Source organism: Dasypus novemcinctus, chromosome X (genome assembly GCF_030445035.2).
Source record: "Dasypus novemcinctus isolate mDasNov1 chromosome X, mDasNov1.1.hap2, whole genome shotgun sequence".
In the NCBI taxonomy this organism is placed as follows: Eukaryota; Metazoa; Chordata; class Mammalia; order Cingulata; family Dasypodidae; genus Dasypus; species Dasypus novemcinctus.
In genome coordinates, this window is record NC_080704.1 from 43,558,643 (window position 1) to 43,575,232 (window position 16,590).

A 16,590-nucleotide genomic window follows, 5' to 3' on the forward strand; every position below is an offset into this window, starting at 1 on the left:
AACCCAGTGTATAATGATTTTGGATTTCTCATAGTGGCAGGCTACCCTGCCCTAGAAATGTCTTATAGAGATGAAATATTTGCACCTCCATTGCATTCATCCCTAGAAAGCTCTCACTAATGAGCCCTAATCTCAGTCCTCAGTTAACTCTGGAACACTCAACAGTTTAGAAATAACAGTGTTTGGGAAATTTTGGATGGGAACATCACTGTCAATTTTTATATACTTTTTTTGGCCTATGCTAATATAGGAGAGTGAATGCAGAATAGAAATTTGCTCTCATTTCTGGATATTTTTATGTAAATTTGTTTTCTCTTTGTTTTTAATGAAAAGCTGAAGAAATACAAAACCATGAGCAAGCTCACCAGGATGCAGAAAAGTCAGACACTTCACCTTCTGGTAGGCAGAAGACCAGCCATGATGGGCCCAGGAGAAAGGGGTAAGGCACAGCCTTTCCAAGGGAATTTTTGGTCTTTATTCCAAACACCTCTAAAATAAAGGTGTCTCCATTTTTCAAGTCTGATGTCATGTCAGTGACCCAGAGAAGGACAGAGACTCAGCCAATATAATCCTTACCTATCTTTCTCCTCAGGAAATGCGGTTTTAATTACTTTCAGTCTTAGATAAATAAAGGTCCCCTTTGACTTCAGCATGAAAGTATTTTCCTTTCATTTGCTATGTCTGTTCTTTCTCCAATTGGTTTCCATTATTCCCCGGGGGTAGAGTTTTCATATCAGGGCCAGTTCTGTCTGTAAAAAGCTGACGGCTGCCTTTGTTGTAGAATGCCAATATCCTCCCTCCACCCCAAGTGGATGTTGATGTATGAAATATCCAAATAAAAGACTGGTTAATTGGGCCTAAAACATTACATCCCCTCTGAAAACAGTCAGGTGTCCTTAAGGAAGAAAACACATATTGGGTCACATCAGTAACTTAATTCGGAAAGTAAATATATGTGTCAAGTACTTATAGTAGGTGTGTGAGTACGTATGGGAGCAAGATGCAAGGAAGCACTGGGAAAGTGGGGTAGAGGGGTTCCATCGAGGAATACAAGTGGCCCACAAAATGCAGGCTATAGGGACCAAAAGGAAAAATGCCTCATTCACAGACCTGCATTTTATAACCTTACTTTATTAAGCAGCAATCGGCCATGCTTTTTGGGTTTTTTGGTGGTTTTTTTTTTGGCCGAGATAGTGGGTATTCTAATATGCAACAAGTCTCTTTATGGGTCCTTTCCAGGCAGTACTGCTTTGTTCTCTCAGCAGAAGTCAGAGTGAGAGGATGCCAATTTCTGAGCTTTTATCTGGCTTTACAAAAAAGTCTTTTTTAAAAAAGAAATCCAGAACTATGAATGGAAAGAAAACCTAAATGCCATCTCACTTAAACAGCCATGACTGACTATGCCTTTATTAATTAGCAGAGAAGAATGGGAAAGATAACCGAGAGTGACTGCACATCCTATGAACTAATCCTTCCTACCATGTTGAATCCATTTATCTCTCATCAGGGCTCCCACAATGCCTTGTACCTGCAAACAAATCATCACATTGCACTTTGTTACCCTGCCCCCCACACACACTTAAATGTAAACTCCTTTAGCATTGGATGGCTGGCTTCTCCGATTTTGTGTTGCAGTATCTCACATTGTATCTGGTTGATAAAAATACAATCCATTACAATTAACTCAGAGCCTGCAAATGATTCTAAGAATTGTAGTTTGAAGACCCCGTCCAAGACATCACATAACAGGTTGCAAAATGGTGGGGTTGGGCCAGGGAGACGATAATTAAATCACCAGCATAGCAAATTATACAAATCCTAAATCATTAAAACCTCCTGAGCACTGATCTGAGCCCTGCTGGAACTCAAAACTGGAATCTGATAATTCTTTAAGGAATAAAACATTTAGTTGGGGAGAGAAAATACTCACCCAAAAAGTTAATAAGTAAAAAAACATAAGATGACAATAGGAGCTGTCTTAAAGTCTTTCTAAAGCAAGGCAGAGTATTACTTAATTACAAGAGATGCCATAAGGTAATAAATGAGTAAGTGTTAAATGAGTACCTTAGATAACCAATTCCAGGAGGGCACAGGAGCCAACAGGAAAGACATCAAACTGTAAGTGGGACTAGTTGAGGACCTTGAAAGATAGAGGAGGTTCAAGATAGCAAAAAGGAATATGAGTGATTCCAGGTGGGGGAGATACAGTATATAGAAGGGCAGAAGTGGGAACATGCACTAGGTAGTTCAGAAAGCAGCATATATTGACATTTTATTGAGTTCTGTTCTCACCAAAACTGCAATTTTCCACGTATATTGAAGGCTCCGATTCCTTGACAATGACACTCTTCTAGGAGTCTTTGAAACGCAGACAACTTGGCAGATTCTATTAAGGTTGTCCGATACCTTTGGAATCCATTTCCTCCTAGAAAACTGTAGCCTGTAAAGTAAATGAACTGGTCTCTCCCAGTCTCTTCCCAAGGAATATAACTTTGGGTTTTAATTAAAGAGTATCTGGAAACATCTATGTTTTGGGCATTCAAGGACCTCAATGAGGACTTAAAGCTCAGTACCTGAAAAAGCTGTTTTTCCTTAAGTACCAAATAATTAAGTTAAATGAGAAGGCAATCAGATTTCATCCAACATAAGACACTCCATTGTCCAAATGTCATTACCACAGGAAGATATGTCATAGGAGATATAAGAATGGTTTCCACTGCATGGGTTCCTTCACTCATTCCACAAGACTTGATTGGGTTCTAGTGCAAGCCAGCTTATCACTCTAGGCTCCACGGATTTGTTATGGAACAAGAAGGGCAGACTTGCTGCTCTCATGGAGCTGCAGTCTAATAAGCTCCCACCTGAGTTTGTCCCACTAGAGCTTTCTAGAGCCCCTCTCTGAGCAAGGTAAGTTCCAGCTGCCTATTAGCCTCCCTGCAAACAGGTTCAGCTCAGGCAATGCTTTTCCATTCTCAGGTGACAGTGATGAGTAACTCAAGTATGTGGTGAGCAAGGACAGAGGCCTGCCTTACCACCAAGTGGTGCGGTCTTTGGAGAAAACACCATAACCTTCTCTGCCCCACCCTTAACACAATACTTCACAGATCCTGAGAACACCCCCAAACCTCTCAACCCCAAGGCCAACTTTTATGTTTTAAAAAAATGTTCTCAGAATATTTCATTCTTGAAGAATCATTTACTGTTTTTTAAACAAATTTTTTATTTATTTTTAAAAGATACTTAGGTTACATAAAATGTTACATAAAAAATGTAAGGGATTCCCATATGCCTCATTCCCCACACCTCCCACTTTCCCCCACATTAACAACTTCTTTCATTAGTGGGGTACGTTCATTGCAATTGATGAACACATTTTGAAGCATTGTCACTAAGCATGGATTATAGTTTACATTGTAGTTAACACTCTCTCCCACTCATTTCTGTAGGTTATGGCAGGATATATAATGGCCTGTATCTGTTGTTGCAATGTCATTCAGGACAATTCCAAGTCCTGAAAATGCCCCCATACTATACCTTTTTCCCTCTCCCTGACTTCAGCACCTCTAGTGGCCACTGTCTCCATATCAGTGATATAATTTCAACCCTAAGAATCATTCACTATTGGAACTCTAAATGGTATTCTTTAAATGATATTTTAAATACTTTCTCTTTTTATCTTATAGTAAACAATATTCTATCTATCTATATAAATGTGATTTCAGATTTCTTCTTAGCAAGTTCAGATCAGCAACCAGAGGAGAAATCATAACTCCAAAAACTGAAAGTGGGCGAAGCTACAGCTTGGATTTAGACAACCAGAATTTTCGGAGTTTAAAGTTGGCTACCAGTTCTGACAAGTAAGAGACATACGGTTTAGTCAATGGCATAATCTGAGAATAAGGCTGGTGTAGTTCTATCCAAACATTGCTTCTAGGTGCCTGAAAATTATTTCCACTTGGAGAACTCCTAACACACAATGTTAAAAGCTAGGAATTTGGGTGTTTTTTTTTTTTCGTTGAAATGCAAAGCACTGACCCTCCTAGAATTACAGCAATTGGAATTCTATGTGTCACCTGCAGGTATGAAGTTTTGTTTGGGGACTCAGGGCTGCAGTTCAAATGGAAATGTATAGGGAAAGTAAGTTCTTTACATTGGTTTCTTGACCATTTTCTGTTTAAGTTTCTGAAAAAGAAGCCTCCAAGTGTCATATACATTCCTTGCAGCTTTTAAAAAATGATTAATGATTTCATTTGAATTGCCTTAGAGAATTTTCCATTGATTCCACTTCCTTCTAGTGCCATGCATAACCACTTCATCAGTGGGGCCAAGTGAGAAGGACCTAGGCACAGAGCTATCACCTTGTCAAGAAAAGTAAAGAGAAATAAAAAAGGATAACCAAGAATGTAGTCATTTCATATCAGGCTTCCTTTTCTTTAGCCTATTGGGGCATAAGCCAAGGCTTGTTTTCATGATTGTGTATTATCAAAGACAGCGGTGAACAAAAAGATCTACCCCAATGTTTCATTAGTTTGTTAAAAAACTAACTCCCTTTCTTTGCTTGGAGCTTCAGTATTTCTGCAAAGCCAGGTAGTAAACCTGGAAGACTTTCTTTTCTCCTTAGATTCTGTAAGTGGAATTGCAATCTCCGCTGTAATGCATTTTAAAACATAGACCAGCAAATTCCCCTAAAGAGAACTGCCTTCTGTCTATTGGTTAATTATTTTATGGTGACTTTCCCTACCTGTTCCCTTTTTCCCTATAACAGCACTGCACATGAGCAGCACACTGCACAGAAAATTAATTATAGAGGCAGAAAAGAAATCATTTATCATCTACTATCTACAGATCATCACTGCATCGAGTATTTCCCAAATCTTCAAGAATGCATAGTTCCTTTATCATAAATGAATAGTTTTTAAAACCATGGTTGCTTTTGTCCTTGGAGTAGTTTCCTTTGGCCTCACTTGGGGAGGTAGCTCCATGCCATGTCCCACAAAAACTTCTATAAAAATCTCATTTTTTATTTTGTACATTGAACTCATGATTGAGATATTGATCAACATTATTTAGAGATGATAAACAGCTATTTCAGTATTGCTGTTTTTGCTCAGCCTCTTGGAGACTTCATGGATGAGCAGTCTGGGCTTACACTTCAGGCTAGCCTTTGAGAGGAACTACTTCATGTGTGTACACACAGACATACATACACACATACACACACAAAGAAGAAAGATGGAGTTCCTTGTTAAAAACGAAAAAAATGTTCCTGGCCTAACAAACAGAATTGAATTATTCCATTTAAAACTAAATTTGCTTTGCAGTCACTCAACAAGAATAAGGGGCATGCTCCCAGTATCATGGTGATTATATCATTCTCCAGAATCTATCTGCCTGTTTCCTCCTTGTGTCTTTCATACTGCTGGGTACAAATAACCATAAATGTATAAAGCCCTACATGCATGCTTCACCAGACACTGGTGCATTGATCCAAAGATTTCTTGTTCTTTTTGCAAACTAGAAGGAGGTCGAGTAGATATTATTTATTCAGTTGTAAACACCTAAAGTGGTTTTCAGATCATCAGAATATAGTTGTCATGTGTGCGTTGGCTTAAGCATGCCAAGAGCATTGTTTTGCCCTTAAGGAGAGTAGAAATGCTCAGGACATCAGTAAAGCAAGGTGACCTTTTCCTGAGGCATGTATTTATCACAGTGATGACTCATTAGTGGATTTCCACAGTGAGATGAGTTCTATTGTCTCAAAATCTTTCCTAAGAAAATTAGGGCAGGAGGCAGCCCATCTTTTCTTGACTCCTATGATCTAAAGAGATTGTAAGAGCCCAGTCTCTTTAGTCTGTTATCTGACCCAGCTTACCAATTAATTCCCCTTTCTCCTCTGCAATACACAGTATTTCCTCATATTTATTTGGTCTTTTCCAGAGCAACTGGGTTTGGGCATTCCTCTTTTAATTTATATCATGTCCCACAGATTGGAAATAATGTTTTCTCAGATTCCTGTTCATTTCATTTCTTTTCAGTAGTTTCAAAGCAGGAAGAAGAATATGAATGGGTCAAGGGAGGATGAGAGACCTCTGCGAAGAGCATGTCAAATGGCTATTCACTGGTTGTTAGGGACTTTACACTTGAGGCAATGGAGATTTTTTACAAAAGAATGTAAGTGTAGGGGAGCTGGTGTGACTCAAGCAGTTGAGCAAATGCTTCTCACATGGGAGGGTCCAAGTTCGGTTCCCGGTACCTCCTGAAAACAAAAGCAAACAACAAGCAAACAAATGAAAAAATCAACTCAGGGGAGCTGATGTGGCTCAGGGTTGAGCACCGGCTTCCCACATATGAGGTCTGGGTTCAATCCCCCGCCCCAGTACCTAAAAAAAAAAAAGAATGTTAAGTGTAAACTACAGATAATAAACAAAATAAAATGCTACTCAACGCAGTGATTCCTAACTCCTTTTAAGCTGTGATCAGTTGTCACTATGGTGTAATTTGTGAAATCTCCATCTTAGATCATGCTCTCCCATAAACACATCCTGAGGCAAGAATTTGTCAGCAAGTGATTTCTTAAGGAAGCAATTCCAGGAGAAACCAGTAAGGGCATAGGAGAAGGGGAAGAAGCTAAGCAAGGGTCTTATCTCAGGTGAGGTCTCAGACTCAGCTTGATCCTGTTGCAGACTCTGGAGCAAAATTTATGCCTCAGAGGTTTATCTACTTCAAGGAGCTAGAACTGCACTGTGTATAAGTCAGTGATTGACTATGGATGCCCCAGGGAGAGGGTTTCCATATTTAGCAAATAAAAATACAAGATGTCCAGGTAAATTGAATTTCAGATAAACAATGGATTTTTTAAAGTATAATTATGTCTCATGCAGTATTTGGGATAGGCTTACACTAAAAAAATTCATTGTTTATATGAAATTCAAATTTAACTTGGAGGTCTGTATTTTATCTGACAACTCTACTCTGAGTATGAGGGAAATATATAAATTTCTGGGCATTTCTAGACCTCTAGCCCCAGTGCTAAAGAATAAACCTCTGAAGATCACAAGTGAAAGCCATTAGCAGAAAAGCACTCAGAGCTAGGGAAGAGCACAAAGATGATAAAAGGGGGGATCTGGATAGAGTAACAACAATGTACAGGCATACCTTGGAGATAGTATAGGGTGAGCTCAGACCACTGCAATAAAATGAATATCACAGTAAAGTGAGTCACACGAATTTTTTGGTTTCCCAGTGCATATAAAAGTTGTTTACATTATACTGTAGTCTATTAAGTGTGCAATAGCATTACGTCTAAAAAAGGGTGCATTCCCTAATTTAAAAATACTTTGCTGCTAAAAAATGCTAACCATCACCTGAGACTTCAGTGAGTCATAATCTTTTTGCTGGTGGAGGGTCTTGCCTCAATGTTGGTGGCTGCTGACTGATCAGGGTGGTGGTTGCTGAAGGATGAGGTGGCTGTGGAAATTTCATAAAATAATACAACAGTGAAACATGCCATATCAATTGACTCTTCCTTTCACAAAAGATTTCTCCGTAGCATATGATGCTGTTCGATAGCATTTTACCCACTGTAGCATTTGACTCTTTCAAAATTGGAGTCCATCCTCTCCAACCCTGCCACTGCTATATCAACAAAGTTTATGTAATATTCTAAATCCTTTGTTGTCATTTCAACAACGTTGACAGCATCTTCATCAGGAGTAGTTTACACCTCAAGGAATCATTTTCTTTGCTCACCCTTAAGAAGCAACTCCTCATCCGTTCAAATTTTATTATGAAGGGCAGCAATTCAGTCACATCTTCAGGCTCCACTCCTAATTCTAGCTCTCTTGCTATTTCTACGACATCTGTAATTACTTCCTCTTCTAAAGTCTTGAACCCCTCAAAGTCATCTGTGAGGGCTGGAATCAACTTCTTCCAAACTCTTATTAATGTTAATATTTGTGATTCTCTCATTAATCACAAATATTCTAAATGACTTCTGGAATGGTAAATCCTTTCTAGAAGGTTTTCACTTTCATTTGCCCAGATCCATCAAAGGAATCACTATCTATGGCAGCCATAGCCTTATGAAATGTATTTCTTAAATAACTAGATTTGAAAGTCAAAATGACTCCTTGATACATGGGCTGCATTTGGATGTTATGTTGGCAGGCATGGAAACAGCATCCATCTCATTGTACATCTCCATGAGAGCTCTTAGGTCAGCAGGTGCATTGTCAATGAGCAGTAATATTTTTAAAGAATTTTTTTTCTGAGCAGTAGATCTCAACAGTGGACTTAAAATATTCAGTAAACCATCTTGTAAATAGATGTGCTGTCATCTGGGCTTGTTGTTCCGCGTATAAATCACAGGCAGGGTCGATTTAGCATAATTCTTAAGGGCCCCAGAATTTTCAGAATGGTAAGTGAGCAGTGGCTTCGACTTAAATTCACCAGCTGCATTAACCTCTAACAAAAGAGCCTATCCTTTGAGGCTTTGAAGCCAGATTTTGACTTCTTCTCTCTAGCTATGAAAGTACTAGATACCATCTTCTTCCAATAGAAGGCTGTTTTGTGTACATTGAAATTCTATTGTTTAGTGTAACCATCTTCATGAATTATCTTAGCCAGATCTTTGGGATTACTTGCTGCAGCATCTACATCAGCACCTGCTGCTTCACCTTCCACTTTTATGTTATGGAGATGGCTTCTTTTCTTATACCTTACAAAGCAACCTCTGCTAGGCTCAAACTCTTATTCTACAACTTCCTCACCCCTCTCAGTCTTCATAGAAATATAGCAAATTAGAACCTTGCTGTAGATTAGGCTTTGGCTTAAGGGAATGTTGTGGTTGGTTTGATGGTCTACCTAGACCACTAAAACTTTCTCCATATCAGCAATAAGGCTGTTTTGCTTTTTTATCATTTGTGTATTCAGTGGAGCGACACTTTTAATTTCCTTCAAGAATTTTTCCTTTACATTCACAGCTTGGCTGTTTGGTGCAAAAGGCCTAGCTTTCAGCCTATATCAGCTTTCAACATGCCTTCCCCACTAGCTTAATCATTTCTAGCTTTTGATTTAAAATAAGAGATATGTGACTCTTCCTTTCATTTGAACACTTAGAGGCCATAGTAGGTTTATCAATTAGCCTAATTTCAATATAGCTATGTCCCACGGAGTAGGGAGGCCAGAGGAGAGGGGGAGAAACAGGGGAATAGATAATAGGTGGAGCAGTCAGAACACACTTCATTTATGGATTAAGTTCACCCTCTTACATGGGTGTGGTTCATGGTACCACAAAATAATTACAATAGTAACCTCAAGGATCATTGATCACAGATCACCCTATGGCAATATTTTACCATGGGACATTTTCTGTTCTCATAAACAACTAATTTCTCTCCACTCTCATTCCCCTTCCTCCAACACATACCAGTTTTATCCAGTTATTCTTGATTGCTCTCCAGAGGATCTAGGATCGATTGTCAAATTCTCTCTGAAGTTTCACAAGCTCCTTTGGTAACCCAACCAAAATTAAAGACCCCCCCCACCCAGTCAAACCAGCCCTTAGCTAGTTCTCATCCTAATTCTAAGCAATGTTCTCCTTCTCCAAAAAACATGGCATCTTTGGTACTGTCATGACTAAAATATCCATTCTTTCTTGGCATCCATTATTTTGGCAAAGTGAATTTATTAGCCCCCTTCTATCATTAAATGGTTTTACATCCTTTATTCATCAGAAGTAAAATTATTTTCCTGTCCTGAATATAATTTCCTTTGACATCTTTGTAATTAAGATGCCAATTAAGCAGCATCCTCTTACTATTAATTTGAATATAGCAAGGGGGAAGTGTTCTGCCTCTGAGTCAGGACCACAGCCACAAGTCAACACTGTTCTTGTGTGTGTATTAGATAAAACTAAATACCACTCATTGCTATTGCACTTAGCAACTCCTTTCTTTACCAAACTGAAAGAAGTTTTCACATTTATTGCATATCATTGAAAATATGTACATTTTATTACATAATACCTGCTGTGAGTTCTGTGACTCTAGTGGATAATGACTGCAAGGATTGTCCTCCAAAGGAAAATTACTTTTACCTCTTCCCTGTGAAGCCTTTACTTCATTTGGCTGGTGCTGCTAATACCTATTCCTTTTAACTGACTTTGGGTGAGCTCAGTCCTCCTTAGTGTCAGCAAGGGGTGGGCAGCCAAGACCAAAAGCTGTCACAAATGCTAACAGCCTAAACCAATTTGCAAAGCCACAGGAGCCCAAGAAAAATAATTCTTACTTTCATGAAGTGATGGCACATGATAGAGAAGGTGAAGAAGCATGAGAGTACCAGAGAGCTTAATTTACTTGGAGTGTGACCATATGAGTGGGAGATACAAGAGGTCTGGGGTTGAAAAGGAGAGAGAGAGAGAGAGAGAAGATTATGTACACATTATGAGATTTATTATAGGAATTGACTCACGTAACTGTGAGCAAGTCCGAGTTCCATAGGGTAGTTGCAAGCTGGGAAAGCCAATGAAATTTTTCAATGAATTCCCCAGGAGAAGCTGGCTGGCTGAGGTAGAGATGGAAATTCTTCCTTTTGACTGCTGAAATTACCACTGTTCCTTGTAAGGCTGCCAACTCATTGTGTGAAGCGTCTCTCATTGCTAAAGGCAATCTCCTTATTTGAGTGTAGATTTAATCAACCATAGAAACAATCAATTTATTGATGATTTAAATCCACAGAATATCCTCACAGTAACAGTCAAGGTAGTGCTTGCTTGACCAGACAACTAGACACCATGTCCTAGCCAAGTTGACAATGAACTTAATCATCACACCCACCATACACACCTACCTTAATTTGAGTTACCCTAGAAGCAAACCCTAAAGTAGAGATTCAAGAGTAAGCAATTTATTTAGGATATGGTCTTAGACAACAAAAATAGACGAGTGGGAAAGTTAGCCAGGAAAGGGAAGGAAGACAAAAAGAGTGTGTTGCTAAGCTAGTTCCCACTGTGGGCAGTTAGAGCTCAATCTCATTGGCAGTGTAGAACATGCTTCAGAGTTCTCTGACCAAGAGATGAGGAACATGAGGTATTTATACACCAATTCTCTGTTTTTCATTGATTGAGAGCTGCTTCCAGGGCACTAAATTTCTGATACTTCTGGTTTGATCTGTGCTGGTGAGCTGCATGTTCCCGTAGTCATAGAGAACCCTCAGGCAGAGAATTATGAGTGTTCCCAGTAAGCAATAGGCAGAACATTCTAGACAGAGGAAATAAAATGTACAAAGGAAAGGAGGCATAAGGCAACTTGTGCCTTTACTGGGAAACAAATAGTTCAGGGTTTACAGAGGGTAAAATTAAAGTGTGAAATATAAGTGATGAGATGGAGAGGTAAGTTGGAGCAGGATGTGGATGGCTTTGGCTACCTTGGTAACTTTCTTTCTATGAGCAACATAACATCCTAGAGTGATTCTCAACTTTGGCTACACTACGGAACGACCTAATGAGATTTTAAAATGTTGATGACTTGGCTCTACCATTAGGTAGAGATTCTGATGTGATTATTCTGGGGTATGGCATGGGCATGGGGATTTTTAAAAGTTCCCCAGGTAGTTCCGTCCTGCAGCCAAGGGTAAAAGCCATTTATCTCACGTAAGACTGTTCGAAGACATAGTATTTGGGGACCACCAAGGACTGGAAGTTTGAGCTGCATTCAACTATTTCCCCTTTTGTTTCTCATTTTAATACCTCTTTTCCATTTAGTAGGTTCACTTTACTTTCTAACTAAAACTTCCCTTTCCTGTCTTTCTACATATTCATTTAAGACCTGAAATAACTAAAAGAAGCTAGGAAAATTCATCAACTTCAGAAAGAATATTATGCATTGTCTCTGTGTCACAGAACACACAAGCTTCATTGATCCCGTGGCTTTAACATATCTCAGAATAATGCTGCCTTTGGTTGAACTGCCTCAGGGGAATATTCATTTAAGCATGTGGCCACTGGGTCAACATCATCAGCCCACTTGAAGGTAGGTTGGATTCTGTGAAATAATTTCTAAGCTACAACTCTCTGGAGACTGTTATGTAAACTAGAAAGTCAACTCACTAAATTGTAATCTCTATCCTCTATCCTAGGATCTTTTATCCAGAAATGGATATATCTGGGAAGCCATTATCAAGGTTTTAAGCCAGCATGGGATTAGATAAAACAAAATGGAAGGCTTTTAAAGTATATTTCATGAGCTATAAAAAGGTAGATGAGACTCTTTCTTGCCCTAGGAAATTTATCTTTCGAGTAAACCAGAATATCCACTCTCCCTAGACAGTGTCATATTCTCACATTTTGAGCCCTGTTGTAGTGAGACCCATGTATTTTCTTCTTGCCAGTTTCCCCTTTTCCAGATTTTTGCTTGAAAGCTTGTTGGCACTGATTTCTAATGCTTCTTATTTAAATGTCAGCAACCTGATATCTGAATCAAATTAATTGACCTCCTATTACTTTAATTTAGACTTGTTGAAGCTTTTATTCACTTCCTATTTGACAGTTTCTAAGTGGAAAAGATTCATGTATTTTAATTCATATTTTATATAATGTCTAAAGGACATTTATGATAATCTGCCTCATTGGACAAACTTTTCCTTAGACTAATCAAATGAAGCAAACTGAGAGGCTAACATTCTTTAGAAGCTCACAGAAAATGTCACAGCCAAATGTGAAAGTATATTTTTTAATATGACACTGCTGGAAGCAATAATTTCCAACAGTTGACTTAGAGTAACAAGAATTTTTTCCTTAGTACAGGATATCCTCTTGAATGTCAACACTACAATTAATCAACTTCTGCCAAAGCACCTAGATAAGTAGGATTTTTTTTTCAGTAAAGCTTATTCATGGTACGGATTTTTTCAAAACTGCCTAGGTCTAGGAGGATCTTCAGTATAAGCAGAAACATCCCCAGGAGTCCCTCTGAAGATCATGATTTTACTTATTCTGCAAATCTCAGCCCCAGACCTTCTTTTTCTAAAAAAAAGATTTTACTTAAGACGTTAGGCAGAGATAATTTTGTGGTACTGTTTTCTGAGAGTAGAGAACCTACGGTCACAGTACCACCATGGGGGCCTCTAAGACCCCTCTAAGTAGGACCTCTGATAGCTTGAGATGAGCAGGAACACTTGGAAGGTGTGGACATGGTTAACTGTTGTCAAGTGTAGAAATATAGGACCTGAGATGGGCAGGCTCAGGAAAATCAACAAGTCATTTAGAATTCCAAATTGTATTACATCTATTTAATCCCACCATTTTATTCTCTTACTGTCAGAATCAACAGACAAAGCCACAGGCACCTCTGGAGCAGAGTCCATAATACTATAATTTATTCAGTGTCACCTCTATGAAGAGGAAGCCAGAAACTTTTTCTATGTAACATCAAAGGAATGCTACCCAGATTTTCATGGTTCTCTTAAGCAAATTCAGAGAAACTAACTCCCAGCTCTCTGCTCCTTCTGTTATCTTCTTGATAGGTCGTTCTATCAAGGCATAACCTGTCTGATTAGAATGTATTTGAGCTTAGTGAGATGATTAAACAATAAGAGAAACTAGTGTGGGTACAGACTTTGGTTGGGTGGACAATTACCAGTATTTATCCTGACTTTGTCAAATACTAACTGTGTAATTGTATGGTTGTATGGTGTGCCTGCATGTACACATGTATGGAGTAACTACTTAACCTTTCTAAGACCCAGTTTCTTCATTTTTAACAGAAATGAATACCTTTAATACCTTTCTTACAGGTTTGTTGGGAGTATAGATATTGGCTAACACCTAGAATATACTCAGTAAATGGCAGCTGCTGTTTGTGGTATTATTGAGGGTGCTGGTGGCTGCTAGGATCAATCAGAGCCCATTTGATTTGGCTGATGTATTAGTCAGCCAAAGGGGTGCTGATGCAAAATACCAGAAGTCTATAGGTTTTTTATATATGCACTTTACCATATTGAGAAAGTTTCCTTCTATTTCTGTCTTTTGGAGTGTTTTTATCAAGAATGGATGGTGTATTTTGTCAAATGCCTTTTCTGCATCAATTGAGAGGATCATATGATGTTTCTTCTTCAATTTATTAATGTGGTGCATTACACTAATTGATTTTCTTTTGTGAAAAACACTTGCAAAAAATAAAAAAAATTAAATTTAAAAATACATTTGCATATCTTGGATAAAACCCCCTTGATCTTGGTGTATAATTCTTTTAATGTGCTTTTGGCTTCAGTTTGCAAGTACTTTGTTGAGAATATTTGCATCTATATTCATTAGATATTGATCTGTAATTTTCTATTTTCATAGTATCTTTAACTGCTTTTGGTATTAGGGTGATGTTGACTTCGTAGAATGAGTTTGGTCACATTCTTTCCTGTTCAATTTTTTTTTGAAGAGCCTGAGCAAGATTGGTATTAGATCTTTGAATCCTTGGTAGAACTCACCTGTGAAGCCATCTGGTTCTGGACTTTTCATCTTTGGAAGGTTTTTCATGACAGCTTCAATCTTCTTACCTATGATTGGTTTGTTGAGGTCTTCTGTTTCTTCTAGGGTCAGTGTAGATTGTTCATGTGTTTCTAGGAATTTGTTCATCTCATCTACATTGTTTAGTTTCTTGGCATACAGTTGTTCATAATACCCTTTTATGATCTCTTTTATTTCTGGGAGATCAGTGGTAATGTTTCCCCTCTCATTTCTGATTTTATTTATTTGCATCTTCTCTCTATTTTTCCTTGTATGTTTAGCTAAGGGTTTGTAGATTTTGTTGATTTTCTCAAAGAACCAACTTTTGTTTTAGTTGATTCTCTCTATTGCTTTTTTGTACTTAATTTCATTTATTTCTGCTCTGATCTTTATTATTTCTTTCATTCAGCTAGGTTTGGGATTAGTTGCTCTTCTTTTTCTAGTTCCTACAGGTGTGAAGTTAGGTCTTTGATTTTTAGCTCTTTCTTCTTTTAATGTAAGCATCGAGGAGTATAGATTTCCCTCTCAGCACTACCTTTGCGGTGCCCATGGGTTTTGATATGTTGTGTTCTCATTTTCATTCATCTCAAGTTATTTACTGAATTCTCATGCATTTTCTTCTTTGACCCACTGATTATTTAAAAGTGTGTTGTTTAGTCTCCGTATATTCATGAATTTTCCCTTTTTTGTCCATTATTGATTTTCAGCTTCATTCTGTTATGATCAGAGAAAGTGTTTTGTATAATTTCAATCTTTTGTAATTTATTGAGACCTGCCTTATGACCCAACATATGGTCTGTCCTGGAGAAGGATCCATGAGCACTTGAAAAGAAAGTACACCCTGCTGTTTTGAGGAATGTGCTATAAATGTCTGTTAGGTCTAGTTCATTTATCATATTATTCAAGTTCTCTGTTTATTTATTCTCTGTCCAGATGTTCTATCCAATGTTGAGAGTGTTGTATTGAAGTCTTCAGCTATTATTATACAGAGGTCTGTTTCTCCCTTCAATTTTGCCAGTGTGTGCCTCATGTGTCTTGGGGCACTCAAGCTAGGTGCATAAATATTCATTATAGTTATTTATTCTTGGTAAATTGCCCCTTTTATTAATATATAATGACCTTTTTCTTCCCTTGTAACAGTTTTGCATATAAATATATCTATCTTGCCTGATATTAGTATTGCTACTCCAGATCTTTTTTGGTTACTATTTAGTATTTGCATGGAATAACTTTTTCCAACGTTTCACTTTCAACATGGTTATGTCCTAATGTCTGAGGTGAGTCACTTATAGAGCTGTATTAGTCAGCCAAAGGGGTGCTGATGCAAAATACCAGAAATATGTTGGCTTTTATAAAGGGTATTTATTTGAGATAAAAGCTTACAATTACCAGGCTGTAGGCAAGTTAGTTCCCTCATCAAAGTCAGTTGCCATGTGTTGAGGCAAGATGGCTGCTGACTTCTGCAAGGGTTCAGGCTCCCTCTTCCTTTTTTTTTTTTTTACTTTGTTTTTTTCCCCATTTTTAAAAAATTTAAGCTAATAGATCACAAGGAATGTTACATTAAAAAAAAAAAAACAAGAGGTTCCCATATAACCCACTCCACACCCCTGACCACATCATTTTTGTAAATTGTATTTTTTTGAAGATATATACATAACAAAAAATGTTACATTAAAAAATATAAGAGGGAAGCAGACTTGGCCCAATGGATAGGGCGTTTGCCTGCCACATAGGAGGTCCGCAGTTCAAACCCCGGGCCTCCGTGACCTGTGGGGAGCTGGCCCATGTGCAGTGCTGATGCACGCAAGGAGTGCCCTGCCACGCAGGGGTGTTCCCTACATAGGGGAGCCCCATGCGCAAGGAGTGTACCCCATAAGGAGAGCCATTTCCTCCACCTCGATGCTAAAATTTCTTCTATTACTCGTCACAATAGTTTTATAGTAGAATATCAGTAAGTTCACTCTAGTCCATATTTTATTCCTCCATTCTGTGGACCCTGGGATGGTGATGTCCTCTCCACCTCTAGATCAAGAAGGGGCTTAGATACCACATAGGTGATGGATGCAATTCCTCTGCTTACAGTTGTAGGCACT

General features: G+C 38.3%; 1 protein-coding gene across 2 annotated transcripts in view; it reads left to right on the forward strand.

Annotated features, from left to right (window-relative positions):
- SYTL5 (synaptotagmin like 5) overlaps positions 1 to 16,590 on the forward strand; it is a 287,943-nt gene that overhangs the window by 216,992 nt on the left and 54,361 nt on the right. For both annotated transcript variants that reach the window (XM_058292189.2, XM_058292188.2), the window contains exons 5-6: positions 334 to 439; positions 3,723 to 3,857. In XM_058292189.2, coding sequence (XP_058148172.1) covers positions 334 to 439; positions 3,723 to 3,857 — 241 coding nt within the window. The remainder of the gene's footprint in view (positions 1 to 333; positions 440 to 3,722; positions 3,858 to 16,590) is intronic.